At 35.7% G+C, this 22,732-nt stretch overlaps 1 protein-coding gene across 2 annotated transcripts in view; it reads left to right on the top strand.

Annotated features, from left to right (window-relative positions):
* The window catches only part of UBR1 (ubiquitin protein ligase E3 component n-recognin 1), a 152,825-nt gene that overhangs the window by 22,230 nt on the left and 107,863 nt on the right, over window positions 1-22,732 (top strand). For both annotated transcript variants that reach the window (XM_019968618.2, XM_070797369.1), the window contains exons 3-8: window positions 1,841-1,919; window positions 14,538-14,648; window positions 18,552-18,682; window positions 20,653-20,791; window positions 22,094-22,156; window positions 22,393-22,516. In XM_019968618.2, the coding sequence (XP_019824177.2) occupies window positions 1,841-1,919; window positions 14,538-14,648; window positions 18,552-18,682; window positions 20,653-20,791; window positions 22,094-22,156; window positions 22,393-22,516 (647 nt within the window). The remainder of the gene's footprint in view (window positions 1-1,840; window positions 1,920-14,537; window positions 14,649-18,551; window positions 18,683-20,652; window positions 20,792-22,093; window positions 22,157-22,392; window positions 22,517-22,732) is intronic.

Below are 22,732 nucleotides of genomic sequence, written 5' to 3'. Positions count from 1 at the left end.
CAAACACAGCATTTCTATAAGAAATCTATGACTGTTCACAGCAAGTGGTATAAATAAAGTCTATAGTCCCTTGTCATTTCAGGTTGTTTTTTTTTGCCACCAAGTAGCATTTGGTATCAAAGAACCTGTTGGAGCATTTGTAACTTAATTGGATAGACGAGGTCAGTGGTAGGGAAACTGGAAACGGCTTTAGGTTTTTCGCCTTTTGTGAAAGAACTTAAGCAGCATGGTAACACAGAGAACTTTTTTATTCTCTACTCTTGCCTGAAACTTTTTAACTTTTAGGTCTTAATCGGACTTTTAGGGTTTTTTTTTTTCTTTTATTAGAAGTTGTTTAGGTTAGGAATGTGAATCTTCAGATTTTATAAATACAGAGAATTACTTTTTGCTTCACTGTAATTCTAGATTTGACTGATTTGTGTATAGTAGCTCAGCTGGTAAAGAATTGCCTGCAATGTGGGAGACCTGGGGTCGATCCCTGGGTTGGGAAGATCCCCTGGAAGATGGCATGGCAACCCCCTCCAGTATTCTTGCCTGGAGAATCCCCATGGACAGGGGAGCCTAGCAGTCCATGGGGTCACAAAGAGTCAGACACGACTGAGTGACTAAGCACACACAGCAGTTGTTTAGAACATACTACATTTCTTTATTCTCTTATTTTCTTAGGGAAAATTCAACTTTTGTATTTTGTATACCATTTTACTATATAGCAGTTTCATTTATCTTGTTAAGTACTTTTAGCTGAAGCCCGGTTGGTTTCAACTAAAGCATAGTAGAAGACATTTGTAGACCTCATTTCTCCAAAAGGGTCCCGGAGGCATTTTTAATTGTCACACTAGGGGGATGGTACTGACATCTAGTGGATAGAGGCCGGGTTGCTGCTTAACCATCCTATGGTACACAGGATAGTCTCCTGTATCACCAGCAAATAATTATTCAGTTTAAAGTGTCAGTACTGCTGAGATTTGGAAATCCTGCTGTGAATAGGTTAGTAGATCATATATATTTTAGAAACTGTTATTAGTCAGTCTTTACTTATTAGCATTTAAAAGTTCAGTTTTAACATTGCCCAATTCTATCGCTTCAACTTTTCTAAATAAATATTTTTAAAATTAATTTTGCACTTTGCACTTGTTTATATTATTGTCAATGTTTCCCTGAAAGTATTAAATAAAATTTTACATTTTAAAAGTTTTTATTAAGGAAAAAAATAGGAAAGATTGAATTTAATTTATTCAATAAATATTCATTGATATTTATCATGGCGTACTGCGATTTATGGGGTCGCAAAGAGTCGGACACGACTGAGCAATTGAACTGAACTGAACTGAGGTACTGCTCTACAAGCTTGGGAGATATTATACAAAATAAATTAAAATCCTTTCCCTTATGTTGCTTACATTCTAAGGAATTTTTTCTTTAACCAAGCCTCATTTACCAGTGAACAATCAGTGCCTGTAAAATACATTTGTAACTGTAATAGGCTAAGATGATGCAGAGAGTGAAGAAAAACTGATCAATTTTTCAGAAAACTAATTTTGGCATATGTGCTGCCAAATCACGCACCAGAAACTAATTTTGAAGTGGAATTTAATAGTTTGAAACCAGGCGAGAGCTCAAAGTAAGGAGGGTAATTTAGGAAACAAAACCAAACATCCCAACATATACATTAAAACATGGCCAGAAAGAGGCCAACATTATTTGGAATTCAATTTTTAAAGTATTTTCATAAACAGTTTGTGTATCATATAGGAAATTGATTCACATTATATCATTGTTATACTTTGAGCATCAATGGGAGTCATCTAAATTTTGGCACCTGATTTTTAATGTTTTTCAGGGACTGTGCAATTGATCCAACATGTGTACTCTGTATGGACTGCTTCCAGAATAGTGTTCATAAAAATCATCGTTACAAGGTATGGAAATAGATGCATAAAATCTCTTGATTGGCAGGAGACTGATGGCCAGCTAGTCCAAATTCCTGATGAGTACTTGAGTTCCTGCTATAACACATCTGATATGTGAACTTTTAGCTCTGGTTAAACATATGTGGTGGAGCATCTGCTACCTCAAGAGACAGCCCCTTACAATTTTTTTTTTAAGTACATCTCTTTTATACAAAAGATTGTATAAAGCATATTAACAGCTTACAGAATAACTATAAAGTGAACACCTTTCTAACCACTCCTTAGATCAAGAAATGAGACATTGCTAGTTCTCAGGGGCCTCCTTCTGGATCACCATCCTTCTCTCCCACTTTATGATATAACCTCTCTTCTGTGTTTTGTGATAACAGTTTCCTTCATTTTCCTTTTAGCTTCTCACCCAAATCATATTGAATAGTTGCATCTGGTTTTGAATTCTGTATAGATGGAGTCATTCTGTACATTTCTCTTGTTGAGTAGCTTTCACTCAGCATTATGTGTATGTATATATGTGTGTGTGTGTGTGCATATTTATATATGTATATGTTTTGTCCATTTACCTTATAGTGTTTGATAACCCACATTGTTATTCATTGTACTGTATATGGATATGTAGATTGTTTCCAATTTTGGACTATTACTGTATAAAACAATTTTTCTGTGAACATTCTTATTTGTGTATTTTGGTACACACGTATAGGAGTTTGTCCAGGGTGTATATCTGGAATAGAATTGCTGAGTTCTAGAGTATATCTTAAGTCATAGTGGATAATGTCAGACTGTTTTCCAAAGTGGTTATACCAATTTGTAAGTTCTTCAGCAGTATATGGGAGTTCCTATGGCTCCACATTCTTGCAAGATTTGATGTTGCCATCTTTTTAAGTTTTAGCCAATCTGGTAGGTATCGAATAGTATTATATTGTGGTCTTAGTGAGGGTGCCAAGCTTTGGAATTCTGTGGGCCAGTACAATTTCAGAAGACTTTGGGTAAGACACAGGGTTTTCAAATTTTTATTTGGCTAAATAAGTTCAATTTTAACTTTAAAAAGAGCACATGAACAGCAACCAAAAAATCCTTACCATCTCCTATAGTTTTATGAAGAAAAGGAAAATTTAATTCCAAGGAAGTAGGATAATCTCAGGCTAAAAAGCAGGTCTTTAAATTGTATACATGTACCTGTGTGGAAGAGCTCATCACATTCCTTCCTTTTCTGATTTTTTCTGTTGACTGGTAAAGCTTGTCTATTAAATTTGGGAACCTCTTCACTAAGCTATCTTTCAGTATTGAAAGCTTACAGTCTACATTGCACCACAAAGCACTCTTTTGTGAAGCATCCTTAAGTTTATCATCTTTAGGTTTTTGCAAAGCTCTTCCTATAGAAGGTGCATGTACAGCTTACTCAGGAATCTTTGTGTTATTAGGAGGATGGACTATTGTGTAACTAATAAAAAATTATGTTAATAAGCTTTAAAAAATACTGCCCTTCAAAAGTGTGTGTAAAGAACAGAAGACTTTTGTTGGGGGAATAAGTGATAGAATCTCTCTGAAATACCTGTTAGATGTGGTGAAATTTTTAAAGAAAAGCAGGGGAATGACTAATAAATACAATTCAGGTAACAATAACCTCCGTGTCAAATGGAGGATCACACAGGGAACTTGGCAACAGTATTAATATTTTCCTGGGTTAGATGCTGAATCAGTGGTGTTCACTTCATTATTCTGCTTTGTAACTCACCTATATATTGTGTATATTCTTTTTAAATAAAACACAATTTAAAAAAATGAAACCATTAAAAAAAAAGATTAGAAGAAATAAGAAGGGATATGTTTTGCTGCAGAGAAGGGGAAGAAAAGGATAACGATTGGGATGCAGACCCAAGATCTGATACTGTTTTAAGAAAGCACCAAGAAAAACCTTTAGGCACAGAATAGCGCAGAACAACTTTTGCTGTCCCCAGCACTGTGGAGGGAGTGGAGCTGTTTCACAGAGATGGTGTAGGGTCTCTGTCCAGACCTGCTCTGCCATGTTGAAGATTCATTTCAAATCACGCTAATGGATGCCTTATGGAGTACTCAGTGTTCCCCAAAGTACATCTTTCATAGCAATCTTAAAGTTCACAGCAGAAGAATTTAAAGTTCCTGTAGAGATCTATGCAGTATTACCTGTGATGGAGTAGGAATAAATCCTGCACTGCTGCAAGTTTTTTTTCTGAAGTATGATTCAGAACTGTGAATTAGGAAGTTCCCTGGTGGTCTACTGGTTAGGATTCAGCGCTTTCACTGCCATGGCCTGGGTTCAGTCCCTGGTTGGGGACCTGAGATCCTGCAAGCCATGAAGCGCACCTCACACCTCCCCCTGCCCCCACAAAAAAAGAACTGCAAATTATTCCTATAGAACGTGTTGGAAGTTCTGCTACTTGGAACATGTGATTACCTTTCAGAATAAATATTGGTATTGTTGTAAAATTGAAATCAGGCATTTAAAATACTGTGAAAACACCAGTAGTTGATGAAATAATGAAAGGTGACTCTCCATCCCTTATTCACACTCTTCACACACTGTGAGGAGGGAAGGCTTCTGCATTGAGGGTGTTATTACCATAGAAGATCATAGTCTTTCATTGCTACCTCACAACACACATAGGTAATTCATTTGGTGTAAATAGATTATCCAACTGTGTTTTATAACTCTTTCTGAGAACATCTGGAAAGATAAAATTTACTGAATTTTCCTATTTGTCTTTGAGTTAAAAATTTAAAAGGATTGTGGATCAGACATGGCAGTTTGCTTGATAGTATCTGACTTGCAGGCACAAAAATAGTTGGAAAAAAAAGAAAAAGTGAAGTTGGGCAGTCGTGACTCTTGGCGACCCCATGGACTGTAGCTTGCCAGGCTCTTCCATCCATGGGATTTTCCAGGCAAAAATACTGGAGTGGGTTGCCATTTCCTTCTTCAGGTCTCCTGCACTGCAGGCAGACTCTTTACCGTCTGAGCCACCAGGGAAGCCCCCTAAAAATGTGTTCATGTGTTCATATAAATTTTAATTTAATATCAAAGAACCCCATATTGAATTTTTGATCTATCTCTTTTGTGTAAAATTGCTATCCCACACCAAAGACTTTTTGCTATGATCTTGCAGAATCTAAGATGAGAATTGAAAATAAAGTAGAAGCATAAAAACAAACACAAAATTTTTGAGAACAGAGATAAAAATTTGAGCTTGATCTACTGTGTGTAATGTGCCCCTTCTTTGTGACATCCAGCTTTTCAGTAGTTTATCCCTTAAAAATAAAAACTACAGTAAAGGGACTTCCCTGGTGGTACAGTAGATAAGAATCTGGCTGCCAACACAGGTAATGTGGTTTTGATCCCTGGTCCAGGAAGATTCCACATGCTGTGGTGCAGCTGAGCCTACACACTGCAACTACTGAGCCCACATGCTGCAACTACTGAAGCCCGTGCACTTAGAGCCTGTGCTCTGCAGCCACAAGCAACTGCAATGAGAAAGCCCATGCCACACAACTGGAGAGTAGTGCCCGCTTATTACAACATAGAAAGCCTAAGTGCAGCAACAAAGACCCAGCATAACTAAAAATAAATTAATTTAAAAACTACAGTAAGATAAATAAGGTCTGAGAATCTAAGGTATTTAACATGATGACTGTAGCTGATAACACTGTATTTATTATTCTATAATTGAAATTTGTTTAGAGAGTAGACGTAAACATTCTTAGATACATACAAAAAGGTAAATATGAAAAACAGAATATACTGAAGCACATTCTTTAAAAAAAATTTTCAGTAAACTTTGCATTTTTATCCTCAAAATAGACAAAAACACCCAGTATTAAAATTATTACTATTTTTTTCTTTTTTGGCCACTCCATGCAGCATGTGGGATCTTAGCTTTCTGACCAGGGATCAAACCTGTACCCCCTGCACTAGAAGCTGAGTCTTAACCACTGGACCACCACGGAAGTCCTTCAACAGATGTTTGTTGAAATCAAGTGTTAGGATCAAAAGGGCAGATCATAGGAAGTATTAGGATCATAGGCAGGGCTGATATCTAAGATTTAATTATAGAAGTAACAATCAGGGTCTGTCTTAAGATTAGTTCTATGTAATGAGAATTTATGTATTATCTTCAAAATGCAACAGCATTAAAAAATTATTTACTTAAGCAATGCAATAAAACTTACTTTTTCAAAATTCAAATAATACAGAAAAATACAAATAAAAATTATTGTTGCCTTTCTGTCCCATCATACTTTGTTAAACTAAACACGATTTAGTACACATCCCTACAGATCTTTATTATTTATAAACATATATATTTATATGTTTAGGAGGTATGTTTGTGTGTGTATGTGTGTGTGTGTGTGTGTATAAATGGGATCCTACTATGTACTCTGTTTTGCAACTTTTTTTGGCCACACTGTGCAGCTTGCAGTATCTCAGTTCCCTGATCAAGGATTGAACCCAGGCCATGGCAGTGAAAGCCCAGAATCCTAACCACTAGGCCAACAGGGAATTCCTTGCAACTTGTTTTTAATTTAATGTATCATGGAGATAGTTCTGTGTTGTTACATATAATAATTCTTTTTTTTTTTTAAGAGATAATCCACATCTTTATTGACAGACAATTCACATTTAAAAAGTATGATTCACATAGTATATTCACAGAGTAGCACAGTCATCACTATAATAAATTTTGGAACATTTTTATCACCCTTAAAAGAAACCTCATAACCGTTTTTACCCCAACTCTTCCTGCAGCCTGAGACAACCATTAATCTATTTTCTGTCACTACAGATTTGCCTATTCTGGACAATTCATATAAATGGTGTCACACAACATGTGGTCCTGTGTAATTGGCTCCTTTCACTTAGCATGATGTTTCATTGATTATCCAGGCTGTAGCATGTATCTGTGTTTATTCCTTTTTATTATCAAATAATATGCCACTGTATGGCTATACCACATTTTATTTATGCGTGCATCAGCTGATGGACATTTGGGTTGTTTCTATTTTGGGGTGATTATGAATAGTGCTATGATGAACATTGTAGCCCCCAAGCAGTCACTCATCTGGTTCCTGTCACTGTAGTTTGGTATTCCCTTTTCTAGAATTTTATGTAATGAAATCATATAGTACATATGCTTTTGTGTCTGGCTTTTTTCACTGAGTGTATTGTTTTTATGATTCACTCATATTACTGTACCTGTTATTTAGTCGCTAGTAGCTCACAAACTTTTTTGCTGAATAGCATTCAATTGTGTAGATACATTCCCCAAATTTTAAAGTCTCATGAAATATAATTTACCAATTTTTTACCAAGTTTATGCTTTTTTTAAAAAACTGGAGCCTATTATACAGAGTGAAGTAAGCCAGAAAGAAAAACACCAATATAGTATACTAACACATATATATGGAATTTAGAAAGATAGTAATGATAACCCTGTATAAGAGACAGCAAAAGAGACACAGATGTATAGAACAGTCTTTTGGACTCTGTGGGAAAGGGCGAGAGTGGGATGATTTGGGAGAATGGCATTGAAACATGTATAATGTCATATGTGAAACGAATTGCCAGTCCAGGTTCGATGCATGATACAGGATGCTTGGGGCTGGTGCACTGGGATGACCAGAGGGATGGATGGTGGGAGAGGGGTTCAGGATGGGGAACACATGTACACCCGTGGCAGATTCATGTTGATGTATGGCAAAACCAATACGGTATTGTAAAGTAATTAGCCTCCAATTAAAATAAATAAATTTATATTTAAAAAAAAGAAAGCTTGACAATTTGATCATTATTTAGAATTGGGCATTCTAAGGCCTGGACAGAGACTGTCATGACCATGAGAACTTTTATTATCTGAGAGTCATGTGTATGCCCAAGATTTATTGGAACAGAGAGGAAAGATTCCCCAATGAATACAATTTAAATGTACATTGTGAATCAGATCCATATAATAACTCTTGCCTTGCTTAATTGCTACATGTATTCCTTTGTGGGAGTATGTCATTATATACTTAAATCATCCCTCTTTTCTAGGTAATTACATTGCTTCCAGTTTTACAGGAATTAACCAATAATGCAACATATACATATACCTTTTTTATACACTAATATATATATTCAAGAGTGCTTGAGACTAGATTCTTAGAGGTATATTTTCTGGCTTGAAGGGTGTGTGCATAAACTTTGATGGATTTTTCCAGATTTTTTTCTGAATTGCTGTGTCAGTTTACAGTCATTTCTCTATATCTGTCCCGAAGTTTATTTAATCAGTCTTTTTACTTTTTGCCAATCTGTTAGTAGTCAAATTATCTGATTATTTTAATTTGCACTTCTATTACTAGTATTATGAACATCTTTTCATTTTTTAATTGTATGTTTAATTTCTTCTGTGTAATGCCTATTTCTGTCCTTATTTTTCTGTTACTTTTTTCTTACTGCTATGTTATATACTTCACAAATATTATCTTAATATGATTGTCTTTAATAATTTTTCATTTTTAAGTTAGATTTTTAAAGATATAATTGATACACAATAAAATCTACCTTTCTAAGTGTACAGTTCCATGAGTTTTCATAGACACATACAGTTTGGTAACCACCACAGTATGAAAATGTTAGTTGCTCAGTTGTGTCCGACTCTTTGTGGCCCCGTGGATTGTAGCCTGCCAAGCTTCTCTGTCCATGGAATTCTCCAGGAAAGAATACTGGAGTGGGTAGCCATTTCCTTCTCCAGGGGATCTTCCCAGTCCAGGGATCAAAACCAGGTCTTCTGCATTGCAGGCAGATTCTTTACTATCTGAGCCACCAGGAAAGCCTACAATGCTGTTAAAGTATACAGCACTCAGTATGTCAGCAAATTGGAAAACTCAGCAGTGGCCACAGGACTAGAAAAGGTTGGTTTTCATCACAATCCCAAAGAAGGCCGATGCCAAAGAATGTTCAAACTACTGCACAATTGCACTCATTTCACATGCTATCAAGGTAATTCTCAAAATCCCTCAATCTAGGCTTCAATAGTACATGAACCTATAATTTACAGATGTACAATCTGGATTGAGAAAAGGCAATGGAACCAGACAGAGATCAAATTGCCAACATCTGTTGGATCATAGAAAAAGCAAGGGAATACCAGAAAAGCATCTGCTTTATTGACTACGCTAAAACTTTTGACTGCGTGAATCACAACAAACTGGAAAATTCTTAAAGAGATGGGATTACCAGACTACCTTACCTGCCTCCTGAGAAACCTGTATAGAGCTCAAGAAGCAACAGTTTGAACCAGACATGGAACAATTGATTGGTTCAAAATTGGGAAAGGAGTATGTCAAGGCTGTATATTGTCACCCTGCTTATTTAATATATGTAGAGTATGTCATGCAAAATGCCAGGCTGGATAAATCACAAACTGGAATCAAGATTGCAAGGAGAAATATCAGTAACCTCAGATGTGCAGATGATACCACTCTAAATGGCCGAAAGTGAAAAGGAACTAAAGAGCCTCTTGATGAGGGTGAAAGAGAAGAATGAAAAAACTGGCTTAAAGCTTAGCATTCAAAAAACTAAGCATCATGGCATCTGGTCCCATCACTTCATGGCAAATAGATGGGAGAAAAGTGGAAACAGTGTCAGATTTTATTTTCTTGGGCTCCAAAATCACTGTGGACTGTGACTGCAACCATGAAATTAAAAGACACTTGGCTCCTTGGAAGAAAAGCTATGACAAACTTAGACAGTGTATTAAAAAGCAGAGACATCACTTTGCTGACAAAGTTCCAGTCTGTATAGTGAAAGCTATGGTTTTTCCAGTAGTCATGTATAGATGTAAGAGTTGGACTGTAAAGAAGGCTGAGGGCTGAAGAATTGATACTTTTGAACTGTGGTGCTGGAGAAGACTCTTGAGAGTCCCTTGGACAGCAGAAAGGTCAAACCAGCCAATCCTAAAAGAATCCAACCCTGAATATTTGTTGGAAGGAGTGATGCTGAAACTCCAGTACTTTGGCCACCTGATGCAAAGAACCGACCCATTAGAAGAGACCCTGATGCTTGGAAGGACTGAGGGCAGAAGAGGAAGGGGGCAACAGAGGATGAGATGGTTGGAGGGCATCACTGATTCAATGGACATCAACTTGGGTGAACTCTGGGAGATAGTGAAGGATAGGGAAACCTGGCATGCTCACGCAGTCCATGGAGTCGCAGAGTTGGACACGACTTAGCGACTGAACAACAACAACAAACCCCCACAATAAGATATAAAACATTTATATCATTTCAAAACTTCTCTAGTGCCATTTTGCAGGCAGTCCTCTTGCTCACATACCCCTAGCTCCTGGCATTCACTGATCTGTTTTCTGTCCCTATAGTTTTGGCCTTTCAGAATGTCTTATAAGTGAAATCATACATAATGCCTTTGAGCGCCTCTCATGTATCAGCAGTTTGTTCCTTTTTATTGCCTGGTAGTATGCCATTGTATGGAAATGCCACAATATAGTACCTGTTCATCACTTGATGAATACTGGACTGACTTCTAGCTTTTCAATAAAGCTATTCAAATACAAGTCTATGTATGGACATTTGTTTTCATCTCTCTTGGTAACCTCAGAACGATATTGCTGGATCATAAGTTAAGTGTATGAAATCTATTTTCTGTCTTTTAAACTTGATTTATGCTGTCATTTGCCTTAATGACATTTTAATTAATATGTAGTTATGTTTGCCAGAATTTTTTTTAATGCTTCTGTAGTTTATGTCTTGCTTCCATGGCATTCCCTATACTAAAGTTTATACTTTTACTTTGATTTGAAACTACATTTTTAGTAATTATGGATGAGTTTAGCATTCCTCAGTATATAAAATTGATTTGTATATTCTAATTTCTTTTGTTACCTTCATTCTAGTAGTAACATTTGTAGTAATAATTTTTATAGTGCTTTTAGTTCCTTTTTACTCCCTTACTTAACTTTTCATTGTCTAGTTTGTCAGTTTTAATGGTATCTTTGCTTTCTTCCTATTACCTACATAGTAGTTGATAATCTAATGCTTTCTCTTTCCTTTCTCCCATTATTTTAGTTGTCTTTCTGATTGTGAGGTTGTATAAAGTTTACATTCTTCTATGCATGTATCTTTCAACAGCTTTGATTTGTCCTTTTTTTAAAAAAATTTCTTTAGTTTTAATTGAAAGATAATTGCTTAACAGTATTGTGTTGATTTCTCCCGAACATCAACATGATTGATTTGTTCTTAGTTGTTTTTCAGTCGCTAAGTCATGTCCAACTCTTTTTTAACCCCATGGACTGTAGCCTTCCAGGTTCCTCTGTCCATGGGATTTTCCAGGCAAGAATACTGGAGAAGGTTGCCATTCCCTTCTCCAGGGGATCTTCTTGACCCAGGGATTGAACCCATGTCTCATGCATTGCAGGAGGATTCTTTACCACTTAGCCAATGGGGAAGCCCTTTGATTTGTTCTTAGCATTACAATTACATACATAAAATATTTACCAACTATCCTTTCTCTGAAGTTTCTCCAGTCACTGCTTGGTCAGCTGAGGCTCATCCTCTAGGGTTCAGTAAATTACAGTTTGTGGGTCCAATACAGTTCACCATCTATTTTTATATATGGCCTGCAAGCTAAGTTTAGTTTTTATTCTTTTTTTTTTTTTTTTTCTTTTGGCCATACCACAAGCCATGTGGGATCTCAGTTCCCCAACCAAGGATCGAATCCATGCCCCCTGAAGTGGAAGTGCAGAGTCTTAACCTCTGGACTGCCAGGGAAGCCCCTAAGCTAGTTTTTATATTGTGAAAAAGAATAAGAAGAATAATCAGTTCTCAGTTCAGTCGCTCAGTTGTGTCCGACTCTGCGACCCCATAGAACAGGCTTCCCTATGCATCACCAACTCCCGGAGCTTGCTTAAGCTCATGTCCATCAAGTTGATGATGCCATCCAACCATCTCATCCTCTGTCGTCCCCTTCTCCTCCTGCCCTTAATCTTTCCCAGCATCAGGGTCTTTTCCAATGAGTCAGTTCTTCACATCAGGTGGCCAGAGTATTGGAGTTTGAGCTTTAGCATCAGTCCTTCCAATGGGTATTCAGGACTGATTTCCTTTAGGATTGACTGGTTTGATCTCCTTGCAGTCCAAGGGACTCTCAATAATATTTCATGATAAATGAAAATTATATGAAATTTAAAATTTTAGTGCCTATGAATTCTCATTGGAACATAGCTATGTTTATTCATTTATTTATTATCTGTGGCTGCTGCTTCACTACAAAAGTAGAACTGAGTAATTCAAAAGAGATTCCATGGCTTGCAAAGCCTAAAATATTTACTGTCTGTTCCTACAGAGAGTTTGTTGATCACTGCTCAGACAGATCCCTCTGGAAGGTCATGTGTATACAGTGTTCCTTTAGTTCTGACACATTCAAAATTGTATTTTTAAAGCTTAGCTGTAGATAATATCCTTGGTTTACTGTTTCTTTTCTTGAAAATGCTGCTCTGCTGTTGTCTTGTTTCATGTATTGCTATTGAGAAGTCTGCTACTGCTAAGTTGCTGCTAAGTCGCGTCAGTCGTGTCCGACTCTGTGCAATCCCATAGACAGCAGCCCACCAGGCTCCTCCTTCCCTGGGATTCTCCAGGCAAGAACACTGAAGTGGGTTGCCATTTCCTTCTCCAATGCATGAAAGTGAAAAGTGAAAGTGAAGTTGCTCAGTCGCATCCGACTCTTCGGGACCCCAGGGACTGTAGCCTACCAGGCACCTCCATCCATGGGATATTCCAGGCATGAGTACTGGAGTGGGTTGCCATTGCCTTCTCCCGTTGAGAAATCGGGTGCCAGTCTAATTTTCTTGTGATTATGTTATTTCTTCTTTTTGCCCAAAACCTCAGGGCTTTTATCTTTAAAGTCTAATAGTTTTAGGAGTTGATCATACTGAGTTTTTTCTCAGTCACTGAGGGCCCTTTCACTGTGTAGATTAAGGCAGTTTGTTTTCAGAAGTTCTCTTAGATTGTCATCCCTGTTCCATTGTTTTGATTTTTCTTTGGTGACTCGTTAAGCTTATCTACCTTTCTTAGGCCTATCTTCTATTTCAACCATTTTTCCTCTGATTCTGTATTTCTTTGCTTCATCTTACTTTCATTCTCTTATTTCCCTGCTTTGTTTCAATGCTATTTACTTCTGATATATCATTTTCTTCTGTTTTTTCCTCCTGAGTTAATTCGGGTCTCATTTATTTCTTCTTTTTTGTCCATTTCTGTTTTTAATTTTTGTGTTTATGATTAAAGGTGTCTTAATCTGATTAAGGGTTTTTAATGCTTGTTTGAGGATGGGTAATTCAGTTTAGAGCATTATATTTTCTTCCAGCTTCATAATTGAGTTTTGGCTCTTATTTATATTTTGCAGCTTTTTTTTTTTTTTTTGCAACAGTTTCACATGGATATGGTGTACTTTTTTCTATTTCATTTCATGAATAGTGTTCACAAGTGCTCTTTTCTGTCAGTTTTACCCTCTTCTGTGTAATTTCTTTTATAGATGATACTGGTGATGGTGGTGAAGTGAGGGGAGGGTTTGGCATGTCTTGTTTCTCTCTTGTTTCTATAGGATTCTTAAGCTTTCTTTCTTCTTTCTTTCATTTACTGTCACATTCTATAAGGGGTTACCACCTTTTGAAAGGTATTTGATTTTCCTCCAAAAGTAATGCTTCTCAGAGGTGGCCACTTCTGGTCCTGCTCACCTTCAGTCTCTTTCCCTGTGAACCACCAAGTCCCAATCTGTGTTCAGTATTTGTTCCTTGACATTGAGCTTTCTCTTCTGGGATGTGATTTTGTCTGTGCTTGATTTAAGTCCTTTATACCCTTCTGTTCTCTTTAATGGAGTCTTTGCAGCTTCCCTCTCCTATTGTCTGTATCCACATGCTTGAAGTGATAGGCAACAGAAACTCAGAAGTCATTTGGAGGTTGTGGTATTTATTTTTTTGACTCCCAGTAATCCTGCAGACATGGGTCATGTGTGGCTTTACTTGTTCTCCTTGTTAGTTGTATAATTTGGAGGGGGGAGATTTGGGGAAGATTCAAATTCAGGTCATTGTCATCCTTCTCTATCTAAGCTACTATATTTTAGATAATTTTTTTAACAGGCACCCTCAAAGAAAAAAATGTTGTAATAAGTTTTAGTTGCTGTAGGATATTAATGTGGATGAAAATATACATTTCTTAAGTACTTAAGCTAGTATCATTGTAATGATTTAAAAAGTCTGTTTAATAAAATCTACTCAAGCATTCTGGGTGTCATATATTTTTCTTTTTCTTTTCTTTTTTTTTTGCACATGACACAATCTGTTTTAAAAACTATTAAACTATTTAAAAACTGAGTATGTTTCAAAAATGTATCACTTTTGAAGGTCCATTTTTGTTGTGATTAAGTATTGAGAATTTTTTTTGTTATCAAAATATTTTTTGATATTTATCTATAATATTAAAGGCAATCAAGGTTAAATAGCAGGAAACATGTATTATTTGAGTTCTCTTTATCATTCTTCTTTGCTTTGTAAAATGTTTTGAAATTAACACACACATTTTTCATTTGTCAGATGCATACTTCTACTGGAGGAGGATTTTGTGACTGTGGGGACACAGAAGCATGGAAAACTGGTCCTTTTTGTATAAGTCATGAACCTGGAAGAGCAGGTACCACAAAAGAGGTAAGAATATTACTATTTTTTAATTGCTATTTTAAGCTTGATGAAATTAAATAGAAATGTTATTTGTATGGGTTAAGCTGAATTCCTTCGAGAATCCTGATTTTATGTTCTAATATTTAAATGTAAGGAGTTGTATTTGATTCTAGAGGATTTAAAGATTTGATAAATTGATAAAGGTTTGATTCCATATTTCTCTAAAGGAGTGAATTTACACTGAAAAGATGAACTCAGATTACTTGTTTGTTAATCAGTCAATTTGATAAGTAAGAATAAACAATATATTATCCTAAAAGAGTGAATGGAAGTAGTTATTATGAAACAGGAGGATATAATGAATTAGAAAACAATAGAACTAACACATAAATTCCGTAATTGCTATTCTTAAAGGAAAAAAAAAAATCAACGAACATATTATCCACTATACCTCCTAATCAAGAAAAAAAACTGTAAGCCCAGATAGCGACAATTAAAAAGGAGAATGGGAAAATGACCATTGAACCACAGATACAGGAGGATTATAAAAGGCTATTTATATGACTCTGTGCAAAGACATTTGAAAATAGATTCCTTTATCCAACAGTATAGTTATAATTTATTCAAAAACAGAAAAAACTTTAACAGTTAATAACCATTGAAGAAATTTAAAAAGTTGTCACAAGAAAGTACTTTCTAAAAAATGCCATGCTCAAATGGGTTCACAAAAGAATCCTTTTTAAAACTTAAGGAATAAATAGTTTTTGTATTCTTTAAACTGTTCCTGATAACTCTATAACACTGAATATCCCTAGGGTCTATATTTTGATCTCTTAAGTACCATTTTCTACTAAAAGAAACCAGGCCTTGTTGTAAAAATACCTGACTCAAGATATGAATTAGGGAATAGGTGAGGTAGGCTGGTGAGGATGGATTTGTGTCAAAAGAACCTAAAACTCAGTTTTAGGATACTTTTGGATACTTTCCTCCTAAGATGGGGAGTAAGGCATATTCTGCTTTGCCACAGTGAGTATCCATTCATTAGTATAATGGACATTCCAGCTGAGGCAGTTAGACAAGAAAAAAATATAAAAAGCACCCAAATTGGAAAGGAAGAAGTAAAGCTGCAGATGATGTGATTTTGTATATAGAAAATCCTAAGGAATCCATTAAAACATTGTTAGAACTAATAAACAAGTTCAGCACGATTGCAGGATATGAGATACAAAAATTACTTGTATTTTATACATTAGTAATGAACAATCCAAAGGTAAAATTAAGAAGAAAGAAGTATAAAATTTATTTAATTTCAAAAGATACATGCACCCTTGTTTATGCAGCATTATTTACAGTAGCCAAGATATTGAATCAACCTAAGTGCTCATCAAGTTTACAAAACTAGCCTCTTTCTTCCTACCTCTTGGGGTTCCAGTCTATTTGTGGTTTTCCCGAGTCATATGGCCTCAGAACACTGAATTGAGTCCTGAACTAACCTGGTCTTCTTGGGTTTCTTTGGATTTATAATTAGATTCAAAAAGAAATAGATCATTCAGGCTTGTTATGTCCGCAAATCTGTATACTCAGGAACAGATTCATGATCTGAATGTGGGAACATACTTACAGCTAGCATATAACTAATCAGTTGCCCCCCAAGAGTCCTCTGTGCTTCACCTTTGTTTTGTCTCTGCTTTGGTGAGTGTGAAATCCATACTCTGCCAGGTGTGTGGCATTGTGCCAGCCATAATAGGGATTTACCAAGTGTAATTAGACCTGGTCAATACCGATCAGCCTATAGTCCAGCATTTGGCAATATCTCTAAAAGTATGTTTAAGGGAAATTTCTTTCTAGTTCTGTAGTACATTTTGGGTTTATTATTAAGGTTTTTTAAAAATTGATTTTGATCATCACTCTGTTGTTCCCTCTAATGGACCTTATAATATATATATATATATAAATATATATATATATATATATATATATATAAAAGCTATACATGATTTATTTAACAGTTTCTTCTCTACTTACCAGAACTCTTCTGAAGAATTTAGCTTCTGATATAGTATAGAAGTAATAAGTAGATTCTTGTAACTTTTCATTTCAGACTACTTCGATTAAGAATTGAAAGGAAATATTTCTAAAGCTAAAGAAGATAAGAAATAAGAACATAGTGGATTAATGTTGCTCTTAGTACCTTTGGCACTCTTTTTCTCTCTTTCTAGCAAAAGCTTCTGAGTAAAATCTCCAGAGAAAAGGTGACATATTGAAGAGATGGTAGAAAAGAAAATAATAAAGCGTTGGGGAGTAGGAAGAATAGGTGCAGAAGAGTAAATGTGTAGATTAATGTTTTGGTCACCACAGAATAAAATGCAGTTCATTAGTATGGTGTATAGCAGGTAGGTTAAAAATTGAATATTAAAGCCTTCTACTGAATTTCTATTGGATTTTTATGTGTGTGTGTGTGTGTGTGTGTCTTATTAAAGAGCTACTATATTTGTTTTCCTGCTTACTGCTTTGTTTAAACAACTTATTGAGTTATGATTTGCATACTATATTAAAAAACTCACCCATTTCAAGAGTATACTTTAGTACTTTTTTAGCATATAGTTTATTTTTGTGGCCAAATAATATTCCATTGTATGGATTATGCATCATTTTATTTATCCATTCATCAGTCTGTGGAAATCTAGGTTGTTTCCACTTTTTGGCTATTATGAGTAATGCTGCTATGAGCATTTGTGTGCAAATTTTTTGTGTATATATATGTTTTCATTTTTCTTGGGTAGATATCTCAGGGTGGAACTGGTGGATTATAAGGTCACTATACTTAACATTTTGAGCATCTCTCAGACTTTTCCAAATTGTACCATCTTACATTTCCATCAGCAGTGTATAGGGTTCAGGTTTCTCCGCATTCTGTCCAACACTTGTTACCTGCCTTTTTGATAATAGTCACCTTAGCAGGTATGAAGAGGCATCTCACTATGGTTTTGACTTGCATTTCACTAATGGTTTATGATGCAGAGCAGTTAAATGCTTTTTTTTTTTTTAGCTAATTGGTTTGAACAAACCTATTAAGGAAGTGGTATCCTTTAATGAAATGAACATTTTTTTTCCCATGAAAGTCAAAAGACTCGGATGTTAGAATTGCTTTTTATATCCATTTAGAGGCTCTTTGACCTTGAATGGGATCTTTTTAAAAAAAAATTTTTTTTTAATATTTATTTATTTATATTTGGCTGTGCTGGGTCTTTGTCGCTACAAGCAGGTGTTCTCTAGTTGTGGCAAGCAGGGACAACTCTCTAGTTGCAGTGCACGGGATTCTCATTGTGGTGGCTTCTCTTGTTGCTATGTGTGGGCTCTAGAGCACATGGGGTTCCATAGTTGGGCACATGGGTTTAGTTGCCCCAAGACATGTGGAATCTTCCTATACTAAGGATCAAACCCATGTCCCCTGTGTTGGCAGGCAGATCCTTAACCATTGGACTACCCCAGAAGTCCTTAGATGGAATCTTTATCTCTTAAATGCCATAAATTTTCTGCCTTAACAGAGTGGCTGTAAGGATTGGTTGAAATAAATTAAATGAGAAATGTTTTTGTAAACTGTAGGGAAAAACAAAACCCTATAACTCGTTGTTCTCTGATATAATTAGTTTACTCAGGCAGAGAAGAACATTCATAAGGAAGAGTGTCATAAGGGAGGCTTCCATGATTTTGCCTCCTTTCCTTTCTGTCATCTGTAGCACCAACTTGGCCACAAGGAATTCAGCTAAACAGTGTGAACAGCAACCTCTTGGGCTGAAGTTAAATTCATTCTGGAGGATGGTGTAAATGAACTTATTAATATTGTTCTTATAAATTAATAACATCATCATTCTCATCCACTTACTTGTATACAACATTGAGAATATGTTTTTCTATACTTTCTTGCAGAACTTACGCTGTCCACTGAATGAAGAGGTAATTGCCCAAGCCAGGAAAATATTCCCTTCGGTGATAAAATACATTGTAGAAATGACTATATGGGAAGAAGAAAAAGAACTGCCTCCTGAACTCCAGAAAAGGTAGGGGATTTTTTATAAAGGGGGAAGTTTTCATGATGGTTATTTATATTGCAAAATGAGTATTTGAAAAATGTCTTTTGTTTTTATCTAGTGCTTTAACTTAACTATCATTGTGAAAATTTTATATAGAGAATTTTTCCAAAATGTCCATTTATATGAGATGCTCTGCTAAGACATTATACAGAAGTTAAGGCAAAAGAAGGGCTTAATCAGGAACTTCTGATTTTTAAGAAAAAACATTTTGGGGGTGTTGTTCTCAATGATTTACAAGTTCTTAGCAGCCATTCATCCCAGCAAGGAAGTAAATTTCCCAGTTTGATCCTGGCCTGGACCAACTTCCAGGTTCCCTGAGAGGTTCGTGAACTAAGGTGGGGACTTCAGAACAGTGTTTCCCTTGTAGTCCAGATCTTTAGCACTTTTCTTGATCAAAAATTTTGATGGTCAGAATAAGGAAATATATCCCTTTGTCCTATGCTTTGGGATCTAGGATTATTTCACGTGTAGGAATTTAAGAGGTTTTTTGTTTTTGTTTTTAGCTAAAACCCAGCAATTTCTAACAACCATGAGTCTTTTAGTGACAGCAGTATTGGCTCTTAATTTACAAAAGGCAAAAGAGAATTCAAGACCTGATATGAAATACAGTTTGGGCCTTGTGGGAATTTTTCTACCTGTGTAATATTAGGGGTTTCACAAATCTAAATACAGTTTTTTGAGTTTACTGGGTTTATTTGTATTCTTTTAGGAGAAAGACTTAAGAATTTCAATTTTTAAAGACATTGAATGTATCATTTTGACTTTTACGGGACCATAAACTGCTTGGAAAAATAAAGGTCATCAGAAATTATGTCCAAAAAAGTTTTAATTTCAAATACATTGATAGCATCAGTTAAATGCTTTAAGAAATTTTGTGTTGGTAAGCATAATTCTAGCAGTCTGCCTGTCTAAAAAGGGTGGGTTGCTTGAATGTGGTCATGTATGTAGACAGCACTGTACTTCAGATTCACAGATCTGATTTCTAATTCTCATTGTTTCTTGGCTTTGGGACGAAAGAGAAGTCTTTTTGAATCTGTTATTTCCTAAGGTACAAGAGGCTCAAGAAAAGCTGCCTCTTAGAGTTATGAGGATCAATTGACTATTTAGTGGAAGATTATTATAATCTGTTTAAAACTGGTAGTGATTTCTGACATTTGTATAGCTGTAGCCCACAACCATTTTCACATATTTTATAAGGTCCTCACACTCAAATGGAGATACTATACATCTCTTCTTAGAGATGTAAAAGATACCATCATCTCAGCAAGATTAAATGCTTAAGTGATTTGTCTGAGGTTTTGCAGTCAAATGGTAGTGCTGGCACTTAAAATCTATACACCTTAAAAAAAAAAACTTAAATGTACTATAAAACCAGTACTTCTTAAAATAAATAGAAGGTAGAAACAAAAATAAATGAAAACTAAATGTTAGTGAAATCTTGACTATTTATCATTCCCTGCTTGAAAGTTCTGAGCCTGAGGCTTGTCTCCCTTTGTCAGAGTGGGAGATTAACAAGAGTTATGAATGGTATAAAAGATATACTGCCACTTAATGAGAATAACATTTTACTTCTGGAAGTAAGAAAAATTGGGGATAAACATGAAAAAATTGATACTTTTATCAGAGTTTTAAAATTTTATGGCACTGTACCACTTAAAATCATCTCCTATACTAGTATTAGAGTGGTACTTTGGAGAAGGAAATGGCAACCCACTCCAGTATTCTTGCCTGGAAAATTCCATGGACAGAGGAGCCTCTTAGGCTGCAATCCATGGGGTCGCAAAGAGCTGGACATGACTTCACTTTCACTTTTCTCATACATAGGAAACTACATGGTGCTACTCATCACAGGGCATTTTTTATTTTAGTCTGGTTTTCATGTTTTCCTTTGCTTATTTGTTGCAGTGTCTGAATATGTATCTTTTTGTTTTAAACAGGGAGAAAAATGATAGATACTACTGTGTCCTTTTCAATGACGAACACCATTCATATGACCATGTCATATACAGTCTACAAAGAGCTCTTGACTGTGAACTTGCAGAGGCCCAGATGCACACCACCGCCATAGACAAAGAGGTTCATGAGTTTCATTTGAATTATTATACTGTCTTCTTCAGCTTCCTGGAAATTGGGTGTTGCCAAGTAGCTCTGTAGCCCTTGCCAAGTGCTTTAGTAGTGTGTTAGGTACAACCATGCTCTTCATTTATTCCTTATAGCCTAAGTAAATTGGTTGAAACTTGGTTTTTCTGTGTGTGTATATTACAGTTTTAGATTTCTATTATTTTCCTTTTTTAGTCTAAATAGAAAGTTACTGAATATATTTGGCAAAGAGCAGTTAAGAATGTCAGCTCAACCTTAGTTCTGTTTCTGTAAATTATTGAATAAATGACTAAATACATGAATCCTGAAAAGTTGGTTAGCTTAACAGTATTTATTAAAACTATTTATAGAATAATGTTGATAACATGGCTCAGCTTTTATTTAACACCCATCCAAAGCAAAATGTGTTCTTCAGATAAGCAGAAGAAATATTAACCTAATCCCTACCCTCAAGAGGAGTGTAACACAGTGGAAGGAGCATCATGACACTAGTTACTGGTATTATGATTCTAGGACTTGAGAAGTCAGTATCCGTTAGGCCACACCTCTAACCCACTAGTGGACTACATGTGTATTATGTAACACATGTTGAAGAATTTCAGTTTCACTCATGAAAAGTATCTAAGGCCTATATTAATAATAGTAGTTTATTAAAGCTAATTTATTGTTATCTAATAGAGTACAATAAGTAAATAATGACATTTTTGTGAAACAAGAAATCTGAGTCCCTAAAGTATAGAAATTCCCTACTAGTGGCATTGAAAGTTCTGAAGCTGCATCGGATCAGATCAGATCAGTCGCTCAGTCGTGTCCAAATCTTTGCGACCTCATGAATTGCAGCACTCCAGGCCTCCCTATCCATCACCAACGCCCGGAGTTCACTCAGACTCACGTCCATCAAGTCAGTGATGCCATCCAGCCATCTCATCCTCTGTCGTCCCCTTCTCCTCTTGCCCTCAATCCCTCCCAGCATCAGAGTCTTTTCCAATGAGTCAACTCCTCGCATGAGGTGGCCAGAGTACTGGAGTTTCAGCTTTAGCATCATTCCTTCCAAAGAAATCCCAGGGCTGATCTCCTTCAGAATGGACTGGTTGGATCTCCTTGCAGTCCAAGGGACTCTCAAGAGTCTGTTTATCTTATATGTGTTATCAATCTTAGGATTTTTAGGTGGTCAAAAATGATTAATAATTAAGAGCTTGTTGGGTCTTTGGGTTTTATATTACTTGTTGATTGGGATTGTCAATCTACTACTTAATTCTCATGTTTGTCTATAATTAGGGCCGTCGGGCTGTTAAAGCAGGTGCTTTTGCTGCTTGCCAGGAAGCAAAGGAAGATATAAAGGTAATTTTCTGAATTAGGGTCAAAACGAAAATTTAAGAGGAATGTACAAGAGCCCAAGTAAAAAAGTTATATTGTTGAAATGGTTTGACATCCTAAGTAAACATAAGTTTGGAGCATTTAGACCCAGAGTTTTGAAAATGTAACAGTTATATGATTTGGTTTTTTTTGAGGACTAGATAACTTTTAAAACAAAAATTTAAAAACTAGTTTGTTTCTAATATTCCTTTCATTTGTAGAGTCATTCAGAAAATGTCTCTCAACATCCACTTCATGTAGAAGTATTACACTCTGAGGTTATGGCGCATCAGAAATTTGCTTTGCGTCTGGGGTCCTGGATGAATAAAATTATGAGCTACTCAAGTAAGCATATAGCCTGTTTTTCTTATTTTTCATAAAATATTGTCTTTTTAAATAGTCACAGATTTTAAAATGTTGTTGAGTATAAAGTAAAATGTTTGTTTTTTATGCATTTTGATTATTTTCAGTATTGCATTTCAAATGCTATGAATAATGTTTTGTTGGCTCTTGATTCTTTGATGTTGACAGAATTATTCTTGACATCAAGTATGAGAGCAT

Source organism: Bos indicus, chromosome 10 (assembly GCF_029378745.1).
Source record: "Bos indicus isolate NIAB-ARS_2022 breed Sahiwal x Tharparkar chromosome 10, NIAB-ARS_B.indTharparkar_mat_pri_1.0, whole genome shotgun sequence".
NCBI lineage: Eukaryota > Metazoa > Chordata > Mammalia > Artiodactyla > Bovidae > Bos > Bos indicus.
This window is presented reverse-complemented; position numbering and strand designations above follow the sequence as displayed.